Source organism: Andrographis paniculata, unplaced genomic scaffold (assembly GCF_009805555.1).
Source record: "Andrographis paniculata isolate CXL003 unplaced genomic scaffold, ASM980555v1 Contig26END, whole genome shotgun sequence".
NCBI classification, from domain to species: domain Eukaryota; kingdom Viridiplantae; phylum Streptophyta; class Magnoliopsida; order Lamiales; family Acanthaceae; genus Andrographis; species Andrographis paniculata.
The window spans coordinates 325,527-341,677 of NW_026137557.1; the positions used below are offsets into that span (position 1 = coordinate 325,527).

Here is a 16,151-nt window from a genome sequence, read left to right on the forward strand (position 1 = left end):
TCCCTATATTATATTATATTAATATATATATATATATATAATTCACAATCCACAATAATTCCTTTTTTGAAATTTTCAAAATCTTAAATAAACTCCAAAATAGTTTTTGGCATTAATTCATTAAAAATTATTGTCGACGTTGACTAGACAATTAGTCATATATCAAAAATTTTGTCCAACAGTGATAACTCACATGTCTAAGTAGTAGTTGCCAAATGAAATTCATCCACATATCCATCATTGTTTGTGTAGACTACATTAAACATCTTAACCCGACGATTTAAAACCACATCTCTCGATTCTGAAAAATTTAAGTTCATACCTTATTGTCCACAACAAATTTCAGGTTGATGGTTAACTCCATTTTATAGATAGATAAATAAGCGATACGTATTTTAATAACTTAAACTTTCAGGTTTAACGATTATTTACTTCATCGATAATCTTATAAGGTTAAAAATCACGGGAGTGAATTAGTAACAACAACAACAAGAGGATTCTTTCTTCGGACAGTGATTCCAAGAGCTTCACACATGTCTAAATCCGTCACTTCCCTTTTCTCCGGCAACGAGAAATCGAACTCGTTCACCAATTTAGCCAACGCCAGCTCATTTATAGTCACGGCGAACGCCACACCGGGGCATCCCCTCCGGCCCGCGCCGAACGGGACGAGCTCGAAATGAAATCCTTTAAAGTCGATAGTCGAGTCCAAAAACCTATCTGGTTTGAACTCTTCGGGGCTTTCCCACAATGAGGGGTCGCGGCCGATGGCCGATGCATTTATCACTACGCGCGTGCCGGCCGCGATGTCGTAGCCCATCAATTTGGTATCTTTAGTCGATTGGCGCGCGACGAGCAACGGGATCGGGGAATGGAGCCGTAGAGTTTCTTTGATCACGGCTTTTAGATACGGCATTTTGTCCACGACATCCTCGGTGATTTCTTGGCTCTTTTCAGCTGCTTTTCGCACCTCGTTTTGAAGTTTTTTCATCGCTTCGGGATTCTTTATTAGCTCCGCCATTGCCCATTCCAAGAGCGACGCCGTGGTGTCCGTTCCGCCGGCGAACATGTCCTGTCGAAAAATCAAAAATCAATACTAGCAATTTTTTATAAAAATATACATCTGTCCGACTCTAAGGATCCCATTTATTTTTTTTGCGTGTTTTTCTTTTAATATTAATTATTATATCAAAATAACATAGTATAAATTAAGAAAAAATTGAAAAAATACTTTCATTCTTGTCTTATAATACTAATAGAAGGATATTTGTATAAAAAGTTATATAAATATAAAAATATTTGTAATATTAAATATAATTATGCAAAAGTAAATATGACCCTTAAAGATGGACGGACGGAAAAAAATATTATTTTTTGAAAAAAAATATTAAAATAACTGTTTAAACTAAAATTTAAAATCCAACCTCGTGCACAAATTTCAACCAAATCAATAAAATTATACAAATAATAACAAAATGAATGACTTTTTTAACGACTATTTCACCTGAAAAGTTAAACTTACAAGATAATCTATCATCAAGGGTTAAAAAGAATTATATTGAAATGTTATATCTCGAATCAAACTCAAATAAACTTTGAATTAGGACGAAAAAGTTATAACAACAAAATAGTTTTAACTTACCACAATGATAGCTTTGATCGACTCATCTTTGACGAGAGTAGTCGACTCTTCAATTTCGGTTTGATATTTCAACAAAATATCGACAAAATCAAGATCATTTTCTTCATCAAGACCCCCGGCCTCGCCTTTCTCCCTCGATCGCCGATGTTCTTCAATCACATAAACCAAGAACTCGTCGAACAACCTTGCGACTCTTTCGACCTTGGAGTCGGTCCCATCGATTCGACCAATCCATCGAAGCCACGGAATATAATCTCCAACGTTCAAAGTACCTAATAATTCTATAAACTCTCCGAGAAACTCCTTAAACCTTCGCCCTTCGCCATCCTCGACTCTATACTTCCTTCCAAATGCGACTCTACAAACGACGTCGTTTGTTAGGGAAACAAGCGCGTCGCTAAGGTTCACAACGGACGGCAAGGATTTCCCCGATTCAATCTTGATCTTCTCCACCATCGCCGACGTCTCCTCTTCGCGAACTCGCCGGAAAGATTGAACTCTTTTAGTATTCAAAAGATGGACGACACAAATGCTCTTCGCTTGCCGCCAATACTCGCCATATGGCGCGAACGCCACGTCCCTCGACCCGTACGTTAGCCGGTCGGCGATTCGGAGCCATGGCCGGTCGGAGAAAATTGTGTCTTGATCTTTCATTATCGCGCAAGCGGCGGCGGACGACGACGCCACAACGACCGGGACATTGCCGAAGTGGAGGAGCATTAGAGGGCCGTGGCGGCGGGACAAGTTGTAGAGTGAACGGTGGGGGAGACCGCCGACCTGGTGGAGGTTTCCGATCACCGGAAGCTTACGTGGCGACGGCGGCAGGCGCTTTCCCGGCGAGGAATTCCGCCGGTGGATGAAGATGATGAGGAAGGTGAAGGAAAGGAAAGCCATTGTCAGCTGTTGGAATGTATCCATGTCTTTCTCCTTTGTCGATGACAATACAAGAATGAAGAAGAATGTATATATAGATAATACAATTCCTATGAATTAATGCATAGTGGTATATATTTTAACCAGAGTAATAGCAAAAATAAAAGTTATAATTAAATCAGACAAGTTAAAAACGTTACAAATATATAGTGTTAAATGACCAAATTAATTTATTTTTTTATTTTCTTTCACACACACACATATATGTGTGTGTGGTGAATGATCTAAATAATCTCGTTTTTTCCACCGTCTCCGTCTCCGTCTTCGGGAGCAGTTTCCTCTTCAAGGTCGCTATGGGGATGGATTAAAAAAGGTTGGTCCAGTTTCGAGAAGGAGGTAAATTCGACAAGTAAGCTAAAAATTTTAATGGGAGACGGAGGAAATTAAAAACGAGATTTTGGGAGGATGTGTTGGTAGGGCAGGATTCACTGGAAAAACAGCTTCCCAAGAATTTTTCATCTATCTATTAATGATAAAAATGGTTTCAAGGATTGGACTGATTTTGGTTGGGTGTGGAAGGTGTTTCTTAGGAGGAATCTATTTGATAACCATCGACTCCGAGTGGGAGTGGCTGATCGGGTGGAGAGTTATGAATGGATTGGTGGCATTCCGGTGAGGGATGAATTAAGAAACAAGGGGCTTATTCTTGAAGATAACCAAGTTGGCTGCCCACTATGCCAAGTTTCAGCAGAATCGTTTATTCCTTCATCGGAATTCTAGAAAGAACAAAATGGTCTCTCACTTAACATTTAACATATTTAGAGGGCTTCATCCTATGATTCCATAGATTTTTTTTCACTTCTTTCAAAATTTTCATATTGCAATGCCTTATATATCTATGGTTTGATAGATTTTTTCATCCTTTTCAAAATTTTCACATTGCAATGGCTTATCTACCGAGGGGTTTGTTTCTTTTGATGAGTTCGAAAAAATTTTGATTTTAGTTTGCTATTAAAATAATATATAATAGAATATTTTGTAAGAGAGAGAAAAAAAAATATTTTTTCGAAAAACAGCAAAATCAAAATAATAAAAACCTGATCTTTTGAGCGTAAAGAAACATAGCCGAGGTAAAAAAAAATCGACGTTCTTGGAAGAATGCCTCGCGTAGGTGAGGTCTATTTTCTCTCACTATTGCAAACTCCATTCTATCTAGAGCGGTTAACGATCCAAGTCGAGCCGAGCCAAATTTTAAGTGTTCGTTAACGTTCGCGAACAAGGCTCGTGTTCGTTCGCTAAGCTTTCGAGCTTATTCGTAGTGTTCGAGCTCGGTTTGTTAAGAATTTTTGTTGTTTGAACTCGTGTTCATGTTTGGCTCGTTTAGGCTCGATTAAGCTCGTTTGAGCTCGTTTGTCTTATTTTTTAAAATTTATATATAAATTATAAAGAAAATTCAAAATTATTTGATTTATATATTTTAAATTAATATTTTATTTATTTATAAATTATAATTTTATATGTATATATAATATTTATAATAAATATATTACTTAAACAAAGGTTCGCGAACAAAGCTCGGACTCGTTCGTTACCCAAACGAGTCTATTTATATTGTTCGACTCGACTCGTTAACGTTCACGAACGAACTTTAACCGAACCGTATCGAGCCGAACCAAGCCGAGTTCACAAACGGCTCAGATCGTTTAACAACTCTAATTCTAGCCACCCCTTCCAATTTCCTCTCTATCTCTCTTTGCAATCACCCATGTCCATGTGTATACTTTAATTTTTTATCCCTTGCATTTTTAATAAATAAAATTTATTTATTAAGAAAGTAAAATATTTTAATAAAAATCATTGTATACTTTGTTCCTCGAAAGCTATCGAAATTGAAATACAATTTGGACACAACCTGAACATATAATTTTTTAAAGGCTTGTGTGTCTTAGACTAATATCGTTGCTCTTGTGTCTTTTTACACACACACACACAAATTAATAAGCAAAAATTAATAAACAAAAAAAAAAAAAAAAAAAAAAAAGAAAAAAAGAAAAAAAGGCTATTGCTTTTTTCTTTGTTCTTAGACTACACTAGATTTTTTTTCTTCAGTCCGAGTCCAAATTGTGTAGCTAAACATGACTCCACACAGCTACTCCATGGACCTCGAGTCCAGAAAAAGTCAACAGTTACAGTCTTACACCGCCAATCATTGTGAAAAGCTCCGTTATTCTGGGACCTCGACTCCACGGAGTCCTTTCGAAAAGAACAGTGATGTCCTTAAATTACACAAAAGAATAGATTGACTGACACAAAATTAAAACAGCAGTTGGTAAGTGTGACTGACCACTGAGCGCCGCCATACGCAACCAATTGTCAATTTGTTTTTTCTAACCAATCCCGAAACAAATTCACTGGCCATCCTATTTTTGGGAATATTTTCACAAAGGTAGATTTGAAATTTATATAATTAATTAAATGCTTTTTTTTAATTTAAATAATAAAAAAAATATTAAGAATCTTTATTAAGCAATAAAATTATTTTTTTAACATTTATTTTAAAAAATTATTATTTTATTGTGACGGTAATTAATTACTCCTTGCTCCAAAGAAATTGTTTATTTTTTTTTATTTGGATCCGGCCAACATGATTATGCCTCTTTTAAAATAGAAGTATACATTTAATCATATTTTAAAATTAATATTTTATATTTTTTTAATTTAAATTAAATTATTTAATAATCTTATTTTTAATATATAATTATTTTTATTAATACACATTATATTTTATCTAAATTTATATACTTATATTCTTTTTATCATTTTATCTGTCTCATTAAATAGTACATATTTTTTATTTTAATAAAAATATTTATATACTAATATCAAAATAATTTATATTTAAATTAAAAATATACTCTTATTCTATACATAAAGTTAAATAAAGACAAAAATATCAAAAATTTATTATATACTTTATCTAACTGATAAAAAAAAATATATTTTTTAATATATTATAAACTCCTTTTAAATACATTCGAATTGGACATTAAAAAATACAAAATCGTATCAAATATCATATACTTAGTTTTTATTATTTTTAATACTTCTAAATCTCCAAAAATTTCTATTCTAAACTGCAAAAACCAAATTCTAACGTCAACCAAACACAGCCTTAAGAATTTGCCTCTCCAAAAGGCCAATATGGTGGCTGTTTTTTGGACCGCGTATTATCCCGCAGAGAAGAGCAGAGCCCTCCATCTTCGTCTACCTTAAATATCATATCCCTCTCTCTCTCTCTCTGCTTCGCCACTCCCCAATCAATCCCGCTTTTTCAGCCCCTCCAATTTATTGCTTCCATCTACCATAATCGAATCACATCAAATCATACCCCGACAAAAAATCCCTCTTTCTTCTTCTTCTTGATCGATCAACGCCACTTCTTGAATTCGATTCCATTTCTTCTTCCCACCATGGAGTCCGCCGCGATTTCCATGAGAGCCGTTTCTTCACCCTTCCTCTGCAATTCCCCCGATTCCAAATTCGCTTTCAATTTCGCTAACCCTAGCAATTCCAGGCCCAATCCGCCGTCGATTCTCCGATGCGTCCATTCGCAGGCCTCAAATTCCGATTCCGGCAATCGTTTCAAGCCTATTTGTAAACCGACCTTCGCCTGCTCCGCCGTCGCCGCCGACCGTCAGAGCAGCGGCAGCGCAACCGCCGCGGCGAGACTTCAGCTCCTCCTCGAAGAATTCCAATCGCTCGTTGAACCCGCGGATCGCGTCGGAAAGCTAATTCGCTGCGCGGCGCGGCTCCCGCCGTTCCCAGATTCACTGAAAACCGCCGCGAATCGCGTGCCGGGATGCACTGCGCAGGTTTGGCTGCACGTCGAGCTCGACGGCGATGGCAAAAGGTTGAGGTTTATGGCGGACAGCGATTCGGAGGTAACTAAAGGCTTCTGCGCTTGCCTGATTGCGGCGCTCGACGGCGCAACGCCGGCGGAGGTTCTGGCGGTAAAAACAGAGGATTTAAAAGCTTTAGGTAGTGTAGGTGTTAATGGACAGAGGAGTGGGAATTCGAGTAGTAGTCGAGCCAACACTTGGCACAATGTGTTGATGAGTATGAAGAAGAGAACTAACGCCGCCGTGGCGATGAGCGAGGGCCGGCACCACGGTGACCCCTTCCCGTCGTTGATTATAACTTCCGACGGCATTCAGGCCAAAGGCAGCTATGCTGAAGCTCAGGTGAAGCTTGATCTTTTGGCTTTTTTATGGTTTTGGTGTTCAATGATTAATCGTAATTGTGTTGTTGATTGATATGTTGATTCGTAGATTCTTCGGAATTGTTTTCTAGTAAGCATTGAACTGAATAGAGAACTATGATCGATGATCGGAATTGTCCTCCTTTGATTGTTATGATTTTAGCGTAAATGGAGCGAGTTAATGCGAATGATCGAAATTGTGTTGTTGATTGATATTTTTAATCATAGATTCTTCGGTATTGTTTTCTAGTAAACATTGAACTGAATAGGGAACTATGATCAATTGTCGGACGAAATCGTAGCGTGATTGCGTGAATGTGAGTGATCGAATAGCCGGTTTCTTGATTGTGTTGTTGATTGATATGCTTGATCGTAGATTCTTCGGTATTGTCTTCTCGTAAGCATTAGAGAACTAAGATCAATGATCGGAATTATCCTCCTTTAATTGTTAAGATTCTAGTGTAAATTGATCGATTTTGAGAGACAATTGAAGCTTGTATAGTGGAAGAATTGTAGCTTAATTGCGTGAATGTGAGTAGTCAAATAGTTTAAAAGCGCCTTTGTCCTTATTTGTTGAACCTATATGCTTTACATTCGGAGTTCTTTCGAAAATCGTGTGGTAAGTAGTTGAAATGATTCTTGTATTTAATCGAGCGTATTCCAGGCTAGGTTCTTGCATCCACACGAGCAAAAAGTTCACGAGCTCGTGAATTTACTAAAGGAGAGGAAGATTGGCGTCGTCGCGCATTTCTACATGGATCCTGAAGTTCAAGGAGTTTTAACAGCGGCGCAGAAGCTCTGGCCTCATATCCACATATCGGATTCGCTCATTATGGCCGACTCAGCTGTAAAAATGGCTGAAGCAGGGTGCGAATTCATTACTGTTCTTGGCGTCGATTTTATGTCTGAGAATGTCCGCGCTATCCTCGATCAGGCCGGATTTCCAGAGGTATTGTATCTTACACAGAAATTCTGTTCATCGCGTCGCATTTGGCATGTTTTTCTTTAACTGTGAATGTTGTTCAGGTAGGTGTTTACCGGATGTCCACCGAGCATATTGGCTGCTCGTTGGCTGATGCTGCGGCCGCTCCTGCTTACATGGATTACCTTTCGCAGGCAGGCGCTGCTCCCAATCCTTCGCCTTCTTTGCACGTTGTGTACATTAACACCTCCTTGGAGACGAAAGCTTATGCCCATGAAGTTGTCCCGACAATAACGTGCACTTCTTCGAATGTTGTCCAAACCATTCTACAGGTTCGATGCACTTCTTTTTTCTCACTGTTGCTCGTTTTTTCTCACTTTAGCTTTGTCCTAATTAGAGCTGTTAACGAGTCGAACCGATCCGAACTGAATTTTAAGTGTTTGCGTTTGTTCGTTAAGCCTAAAGAACAAGACTCGGGTTTATTCGTTAAGAATTCGAAGTCGTTTGTAGTGTTCGAGCTCGATTAGACATACAATTTTATTAGTCGAGTTTGTGTTGTGTTCAGCTCAATTAAGCTCGTTCGTGCATGTTTGTCTGATATGATATTTTATTTTATTTATTTCTTTTTAATTCATAATTATATATATATATATTATAAATGTCATTTAAATGAACGCCCGCAAGCAAGGCTTTGGCTCGTTTGTTAACAAACAAGCTTATTTATGTTGTTTGGTTCGGTTCGGTTCGTTTATATTCACAAACGAACTTAAACTAAGTTTTATAGGACCAAATTTATGAACGCCTTGGTTCGTTTAACAGCTTTAGTTTAATAAGTTGGATTTGTTGTACGTCTCACAGGCATTTTCTGAAATTCCTAATTTAAACGTGTGGTATGGCCCCGATACGTACATGGGAGCGAACATCATGGAGCTCTTTCAACAAATGACCATGATGAGCGACGAAGAAATCGCCAAGATTCACCCCAAGCACAACCGGAGCTCAATAAAGTCGTTGATACCTCGCCTCCATTATTTTCAGGTAATCTTTGAGTCAATTTTTTAATCAAAAGCTCGATTGGATGCTCGCGCACGATGAGAGATTTATATTTGTTGCTTCGTAGATGATATGGTTCGCTGTTTCGACAGGAGGGAAATTGCATCGTACATCACCTCTTTGGTCAGGAAGTTGTCGCGAAAATAAACGAAATGTATTGCGACGCATTTCTAACAGCCCACTTCGAAGTTCCCAGCGAAATGTTCTCCATGGCCATGGAAGCAAAGCGTCGAGGAATGGGAGTGGTCGGTTCGACTCAGAACATCTTAGACTTTATCCAAGAGAGAGTGCAAGAGGCATTAGACAGGAACATCGACGATCATCTTCAATTCATTTTGGGAACTGAATCGGGAATGGTAACTTCGATCGTTGCTGCAGTTCGAAAGAAACTAATGTCGGCAGGATCTCAATCGAAATCTAAAATAAGCGTAGAGATAGTTTTTCCAGTTTCCTCGGAATCGATCACCACGACGCCGAACTCATCCAGAGCAGGCGATTTCTCGACGATCCCCATGATTCCCGGAGTCGCAAGCGGCGAGGGTTGCTCCCTCCACGGCGGATGTGCATCTTGCCCTTACATGAAGGTTTGACACGTCTAATTATCTAAAAACTTGGTTCTTGCATTATTCTTCGGTTACTAAATTTTTGAGCAATATCTCAGATGAACTCTCTTGCGTCGCTGATTAATGTCTGCCAAAGCTTGCCGCACAAAAAGGATGATCTTAAAGCGTACGAAGCTATGCGGTTCAGCCAGCATACGACCCCGAACGGGAAACTAATCGCCGAATATGGCTGCGAACCAATTCTACATATGAGACATTTTCAGGTCGGATTCAAATCTTACACAACTTTATAACTACTGATTTTTTCGAGCAGAACTGACCATTGGCGCCTTTTACAGTCTACCAAGAGATTGCCGGAGAAATTGGTCCAGCAGATCCTCGACACCGCAGGAAGTGGAAGAAGATAAAGTTTCCACGCGAAAATCAATCAAAAGATACACGCTCGATACTTTGTTGATCGCACAAGATCAGGTGCCTCCTTTTTCGTAAAGAATTTTTGTGAGTTGTTTGATTGAAGCAACCTTACAAGTTATGACAGGTTAGTACATGCCTCCCGATTATAGTATTAACATTACAATGTTCGTTTGTCTCGACTTTTTGTGGTGTTATTCATCGAAAGGCGGTTAGATTTTCGTCGGCATCTTGTGTTTTTGTCTTTACGATAATGTATACATTGTTTTCTAGCTAGATTTGTTTGTGTTAGAATTGTGTTGTGACAATATATTTTTTGATCGGGGAATTCTAGCAAAATATTCCCTCGTTGATTCGAGGATGTTGTTTGAATATTGTATGATCGAACAAGTAGTATCAGAGCGATCATATTGGTCGAAAACTTGTGTTAATGTCGTACTTAAGGGTGTACTCGAGTGTTTTTGGTTAATATTTATAGTTTTAAATATTTTTGTTGGGAGGTATAAAAAATTATGAAATATTATATGGAATAATTTTGAATGTTTTAATTGACTTTGTATGTTTTTTATTATTCTCATGTATTGCAAATTGCCCCTTTGTGGCAAGAAGCTTGAAAAACAACCCCCTTATTGTCTCTCCAAAGCATTCCTCTTTCATAATTGCAATGTATATTTGTCCCATACGATGATCTGATCATTATGTGAATTTTTGTCATACATACATAGTTAGTCTAATATAATAATTTGACTCTTCAAATTTAATTTAAAAAATATTAAATTCGATTGGGGTTTTGACACTTTTACATTTAACCAAACAATAAACATAAATAAATAAATATAACATTGAAATATGCCGACACTTTTTTTTATCGGAACATGTTACCCAAAGTTGCTCAGTTGTCAATCAAATTAACATATCAATAAAAGTATGGTCCATGTGCATTTCTACTGTCACGATTTGCATAAATTTTAAAAAAATAATAAATTATTCTAATGCACATTAAAAAAATAATTACAAATTTATAATAATAATAGTATAAATTATTTTTAGTTCAATTCAATATCATCTTATTAATTTTGGTTTCACTGAAATTTTTTTTTATCAATTTTAATTTTATGAATGATCGGCTGAAATTGAACACAATCTTATTGACTTGAAGAGGATGGTGTGGAAGGATAAATGAGAATGACTGGACGATCCAGACAACCAGCAGGCCGCGTTGGATTAGTCACGACCGTGTTGATTAGTTCGGAGCCATGTTACGGATGCATGATATATATTTATAATTTAAAAAAATATATTTTACAAACATATTATAAAAGTTTCATAATAATAATGGAGGACTTTTGAATAAACAAAGTCAGTCCATCGATCCACCACTACCAATCATCACCACCGCTGCTTCTCTCTCCTCAATTACTCAGAAGCCGATCGGAAAACACCACCCTCAATCGCCGGAATTTCTCCTCCACCAATCAATTACTCAAATCCATGGCGAAATTAAAGATCTAACCGGCCGCCGGAGCCGGCGAATTCCCCGATCCACCACCAGCCATGGCGGCGGAGGCCGCCGTGACTTTCCTCCTGGAAAACGTCACCCAGCTTCTGAAATCGTACGTCGACCTGATCGCCGGCGCCGAGACTGAGCTGGAGCTCCTGAAAAGCGATCTGAGTCTCCTAAAAGGTTTTCTTGTGGAGGCCGGAAAAAAGCAGCACAAGGAGGAGCCGTTTCGAGCTCTGGAGCGCCAAATTAGGGAAGTCGTCTACGACGCCGAGGACACCATTGACACGTGCTTGGCGGCGGCGGCGACGGCGGCGGCGTCGTCCAGGCCTAAGTTCGTGAGAGCTATTACCAGTTCAAGGAGCCTCAACCTGGCTAAGGAGGTCAAAACCCTCAGATTGAGCAAGGTCAAACCCATGTTCGATAAAGCTAAGGTCGACTTTGTCAAGATGCAGATCGGCGATGGATCGGCGGCGGAGGTTTTTGCGTCGCCGAGGGCACCTGGGAAGGTAATCCATTTTTTTTATTTTATTATTGTTCTGATATTGGATTTCTGATTCTTGTGTGAGTTTGTTTTCTTATATTGATTAGAATCACTATGAGAAGTTTGCTTATTTATTGCTTATGTTGTTGAGTTGATCGATTTGGGTAAATGTGAAGCTTGAATCTTTCAAGTTAGAAAGAGGAAACGATCTAAAAATAATTGAATTTATTGTCTAACTCTTTATGGAAAATCTGTTTTTTATGCAATTTGTAAGAATTTAAAGAACCAGTTAAGGAAATATGTCTGCGTTCTGACAGTTTTATCGGTATCTCAACATTTTTTTGAGTTAAAATTGTATAAATGAAATTTATTCATTAGAGACGACTTTACCTCACCTTGTTTCTTTTAGGTAAACTTAATCTTAACGGATGGATTAAGTTTTTTTTTTTTAAACTGATAGTAAAAGATATAAATAAGAAAAAAAGAATGGTAAAAGAACAATATGATTTATGGGATAATACTTTGTTTTAGGATTTGTTGGAGTTTTGAAAAATGTAGAGAATAGTAAAAAAAATTAATATTTGATGTGATTTTCTATTATTAATGAATAGTGTTAAAAATTTGAAAAACTTCTAAATAAAAAAGAGCCTAAAAATGTGATCATATTGCAATGTTGTTACTCTCGACACAGATTCAGTTGATCAGGCAAGACAACGTAGTAGGTTTTGAAGACGAGGAGGCAACAATCAAGGGCTACCTCAAGAAAGAAACCGAGGAGCTCGACGTTGTGTCCATTATCGGGATGCCAGGTTTGGGCAAGACGACGTTAGCATGGAAGATTTTCCACGATAAGGCGATCAAGTATGAATTCCCGACGCGCATATGGATTTACGTATCGCAGGACTTTAATCGAAGAGATGTCTTGCTCAAGATCCTTAAAGGATACACCGATCTAGACATGTCCGGGAACACCGATCTCGACTTGGCTCAGGCTGTCCGAACCTACCTCGAACAAGGGAAATTTTTGCTAGTGATGGACGATGTTTGGGACGTTCAAGCGTGGAATGATATCAAGCCGGTTTTGCCCAAGGAAAGGAAGAATAGCAAGGTTTTGATAACGAGTCGGACAAAAAATGTTGGAACTCATGCTAATCCTAGTAGAAATCCGCACAATCTACGGTTTCTCACCGAGGATGAAAGTTGGGATCTTTTGCAGTACGAAGTGTTTGGGAAGCTCAATTGTTGCCCCGACGAGTTGAAAGGTATGTCGGAATCTTTGTTCTTAGGCTGCGGTTACTGTGCTGAATTTTTAAATTCAGTATAGTGTTGTATCGTATGCTAACATACAGTACACGATACAAATGAGCACATTAAGTAATAACACGTATTCCTCAGTCTCAATTTAAACTACTATTTTTACTATTTTCATTTCGTTCAAAAGAAGTTATAAATATGAATTGACAACTCATGTCTTTATTTTACACAGGTGATGTGAAATAAAGACATGTGCTATTTGTCTGTTTTACCGGTGTTTATTTTCTCATCTTGTTGTTGTCGATTCTTCATTTCTTCATCGGATGCTTCAAGTTGCATTATATTGTGTTGTAATAAGGTATCGGGAGGCTGATTGCCAAGCAATGCGATGGACTACCGCTTGCGCTTGTGGTGATCGGAGGTATTCTCGTGGACTACACGTCGCAAGAAATGAGCGCAATCCAGAACGCATGGAATAAGGTGTCGGATAATGTGAGCAATTATGTGAAAAACTACGACAAGGAGGATCGGATAGCGAAAATTGTGGCATTGAGTTACAAGAAGTTGTCGGAAGAGCTGAAGAACTGTTTTCTTTACTTGGGGATGTTCCCGGAAGACCACGAAATCTCCGCCTGGACGCTGACGCGGCTGTGGATTGCCGAGGGATTCGTTCAGCATAAGGACGGTGAGAGCCTCGAGGAAACGGCGGAGGGGATTTTAAACGATCTGATAAACCGGAACTTGGTGATGGCTGAGAAAATGAATTCCGTGGGCGGAGTAAAAACTTGCCGGGTACATGATGTGATCCGAGAGTTTTGTAACTCGAAGGCTGGATTCGACGATCTGAATCTGTTCCAAGAAATAAAAATGTCGAAGGAAGGTGTCTTTGATCCTCCGGTTTCGGACCTCGCCAAGTATCGCCGCCTCTGTATACATTTCCACATCCCCAAGTTCCTCGCACAGAAACAGCTCAAGGGCCCGAAAGTTCGATCTTTTTTGTGCTGCAACAAAGCGCCGTTCTTGTTGGAGCCGCAATACATTACGAAGATACCCGAAGCCTTCAATTTACTCCGAGTTTTAGAGTCGAAGTCGTTCAAATTCAATACGTTTCCTGCGAGAGTTCCGAAGCTGATACACTTGAGGTACGTCACGTTATCGTTCGAAAATGTCGACATCATCCCCGACTCGATTGCAGATTTATGGAACCTACAGACACTTCTCATCGACACAAAGTCGCGTACGCTTGAAATCCGAGCGAATCTATGGAAGCTGATGCAGCTTAGGCACTTAAAGACTAAAGCTGCGATTCTTCTTACGGCGCGCAGCTATGCTGATCAGGCTTGCGAGAATCTCCAAACGCTGACTCACTTGTCGCCCGAGTTTTGCACGACGGAGGTTTTCAAAAGGGTGCGCAACGTAAAGAGATTGGGGATTCGCGGGAAACTAACGACGCTATTGGAAGGGAACTACTCATTGGGTACATTAGATCGTCTCGAAAATTTGAAGTTGGTGAATGATTTGGCTTATGGCGCGGCATCCGAAAATCCGATGCCGGCTCTTCCGCAGCCGAGCTTTTTCCCAGTAGGCCTCAAGAGGCTAACGTTATCGGCCACGTATTTGGACTGGCGTTGCATGCCGACGTTGGGAAAGATCGTTTCTTTGCAGGTTCTCAAGTTGAAAGATAACGCCTTCACGGGTCGTTTGTGGGATGCCGAGGGCCATGGATTCCGCGGGCTTCATTTCTTACTAATAGCGAATTCGGATCTTGTTTTTTGGCGAGCCTCGGCTGGGGACTTCCCGGTTCTTCGGTCTCTTGTGATAAAAAACTGCGAAAAACTCGCTGAAATTCCGGAGGTGATTGAGGATAGCCTCAAGAAGTTGAGTCTAGATGTCGTCGGGAAATCAGCCGTCGAGCGCGCCAAGAAAATTAAGGAAGCGAAACAGCCGATGCATGGACAACAGCAAGCCAGGTGGAGTGGATTCGAGCTTAAATTAGGCCCCGGTTGCGAGTGAGATGAATCGAGGTAAAAGGAACATGCTTAGCTTTGATGATTTTTTGTCTTTATACGCGTGAACTGACGATGATTGTTTTCGATCCGTTCAGACAAAGACCGAGAGGACCAAATGGACGAGGTTATGGCGCGACTGCAGTTGATTTTTAAAGTGTCCCATGTTTTTTATGTGTCATTGTTGTCTTGAATAAATTTTCACGGTACTTTGAGCTATTTTTGACTTTCATGTTGAGACGACGACGATGCCTAATATGAGCTTAATTTTTTCGACATAAAGCAACGGTCGACTTCAAGTTCGACATATGAGTGTAATGAACCCGCCTTCTTCGGGAAGTGTCATTCGAACTTAGGTTTGAGGTTTGGATATAATAAGGATTTAAATTAAAATAGTGTTTGATATGATGTTTTAAATGATCCGAGATGATAATTAAACCTTATAAAAACATACAAGCTTTTTGGACATCACTTACCAATGGATTTTCGAATCCATTGACCGGAGATCTTGGCAAATGAGCAATTTTATTTCAGTACGATGATAACAACATAAGATATAGAGACATATAATATTTGATTTATGTTAATATAATATAAATATACGACATAAATTGATAGTATATAATATAAATTTTTATAATATATGTTATTATTAACTTCAATATAATAAATATACACTTGCACTATAAAAAACCATATGTTGTCCTTATGTTTTATATGTTATGATTGAGGCAAATCAATGCTATGCTGATTTTTCTCAGCCAATATTATAACCATCTCCTAGGGAATGAATTTTTATTCTATGGATTGACTACTTACAAGTAGATAAAAAATTCTGGTAGTATTTTATATTATCGGACTCGACTTAAACTTTTCTCAATTAATACTACTAATTACCAAAAGAAACTAACTAATACATACCATACATTATTGAAATTTAAAATTTCTAACAGTTGCGTCAAATTAAAAAATAAAAAAATTGATTTGATAACTTTTCTTAATTAATACTATTAATTACCAAAATAAACTAACTAATACCAATGTTAATTAAATGACACGGCGTTGATCTAAAATTTTAATTTATATTTTACATAACTACATTAATAATTTGCTACTATAAAAAGTTTTAATCTAAATTTAATTGATATTTTTAGAGTTTTAATACGGCTACAAATAATTACTCC

General features: G+C 38.4%; 3 protein-coding genes across 3 annotated transcripts; 2 read left to right on the forward strand and 1 right to left on the reverse strand.

The window, feature by feature from the left end:
* Nucleotides 1-217: 217 nt before the first annotated feature.
* On the reverse strand, nucleotides 218-3,263 carry LOC127246187 (cytochrome P450 71A6-like). Its single transcript, XM_051267438.1, has 2 exons — nucleotides 1,643-3,263; nucleotides 218-1,072 (listed from the first exon to the last, which is right to left on the reverse strand). The coding sequence occupies exons 1-2, from the start codon at nucleotides 2,558-2,560 to the stop codon at nucleotides 461-463; spliced, it is 1,530 nt and encodes a 509-aa protein (XP_051123395.1). The 5' UTR covers nucleotides 2,561-3,263; the 3' UTR covers nucleotides 218-460.
* A 2,476-nt stretch (nucleotides 3,264-5,739) lies between these two features.
* Nucleotides 5,740-10,153, forward strand: LOC127246092 (quinolinate synthase, chloroplastic). Its single transcript, XM_051267300.1, has 7 exons — nucleotides 5,740-6,756; nucleotides 7,438-7,722; nucleotides 7,800-8,027; nucleotides 8,554-8,733; nucleotides 8,841-9,332; nucleotides 9,410-9,574; nucleotides 9,650-10,153. Exons 1-7 carry the CDS (start codon nucleotides 5,986-5,988, stop codon nucleotides 9,716-9,718), a joined length of 2,190 nt encoding a protein of 729 aa, XP_051123257.1. The 5' UTR covers nucleotides 5,740-5,985; the 3' UTR covers nucleotides 9,719-10,153.
* An 890-nt stretch (nucleotides 10,154-11,043) lies between these two features.
* On the forward strand, nucleotides 11,044-15,435 carry LOC127246070 (probable disease resistance protein RF45). The gene is made up of 4 exons (XM_051267268.1): nucleotides 11,044-11,732; nucleotides 12,399-12,969; nucleotides 13,320-14,985; nucleotides 15,066-15,435. The coding sequence occupies exons 1-3, from the start codon at nucleotides 11,277-11,279 to the stop codon at nucleotides 14,972-14,974; spliced, it is 2,682 nt and encodes an 893-aa protein (XP_051123225.1). The 5' UTR covers nucleotides 11,044-11,276; the 3' UTR covers nucleotides 14,975-14,985; nucleotides 15,066-15,435.
* The last annotated feature ends 716 nt before the right edge of the window (nucleotides 15,436-16,151 follow it).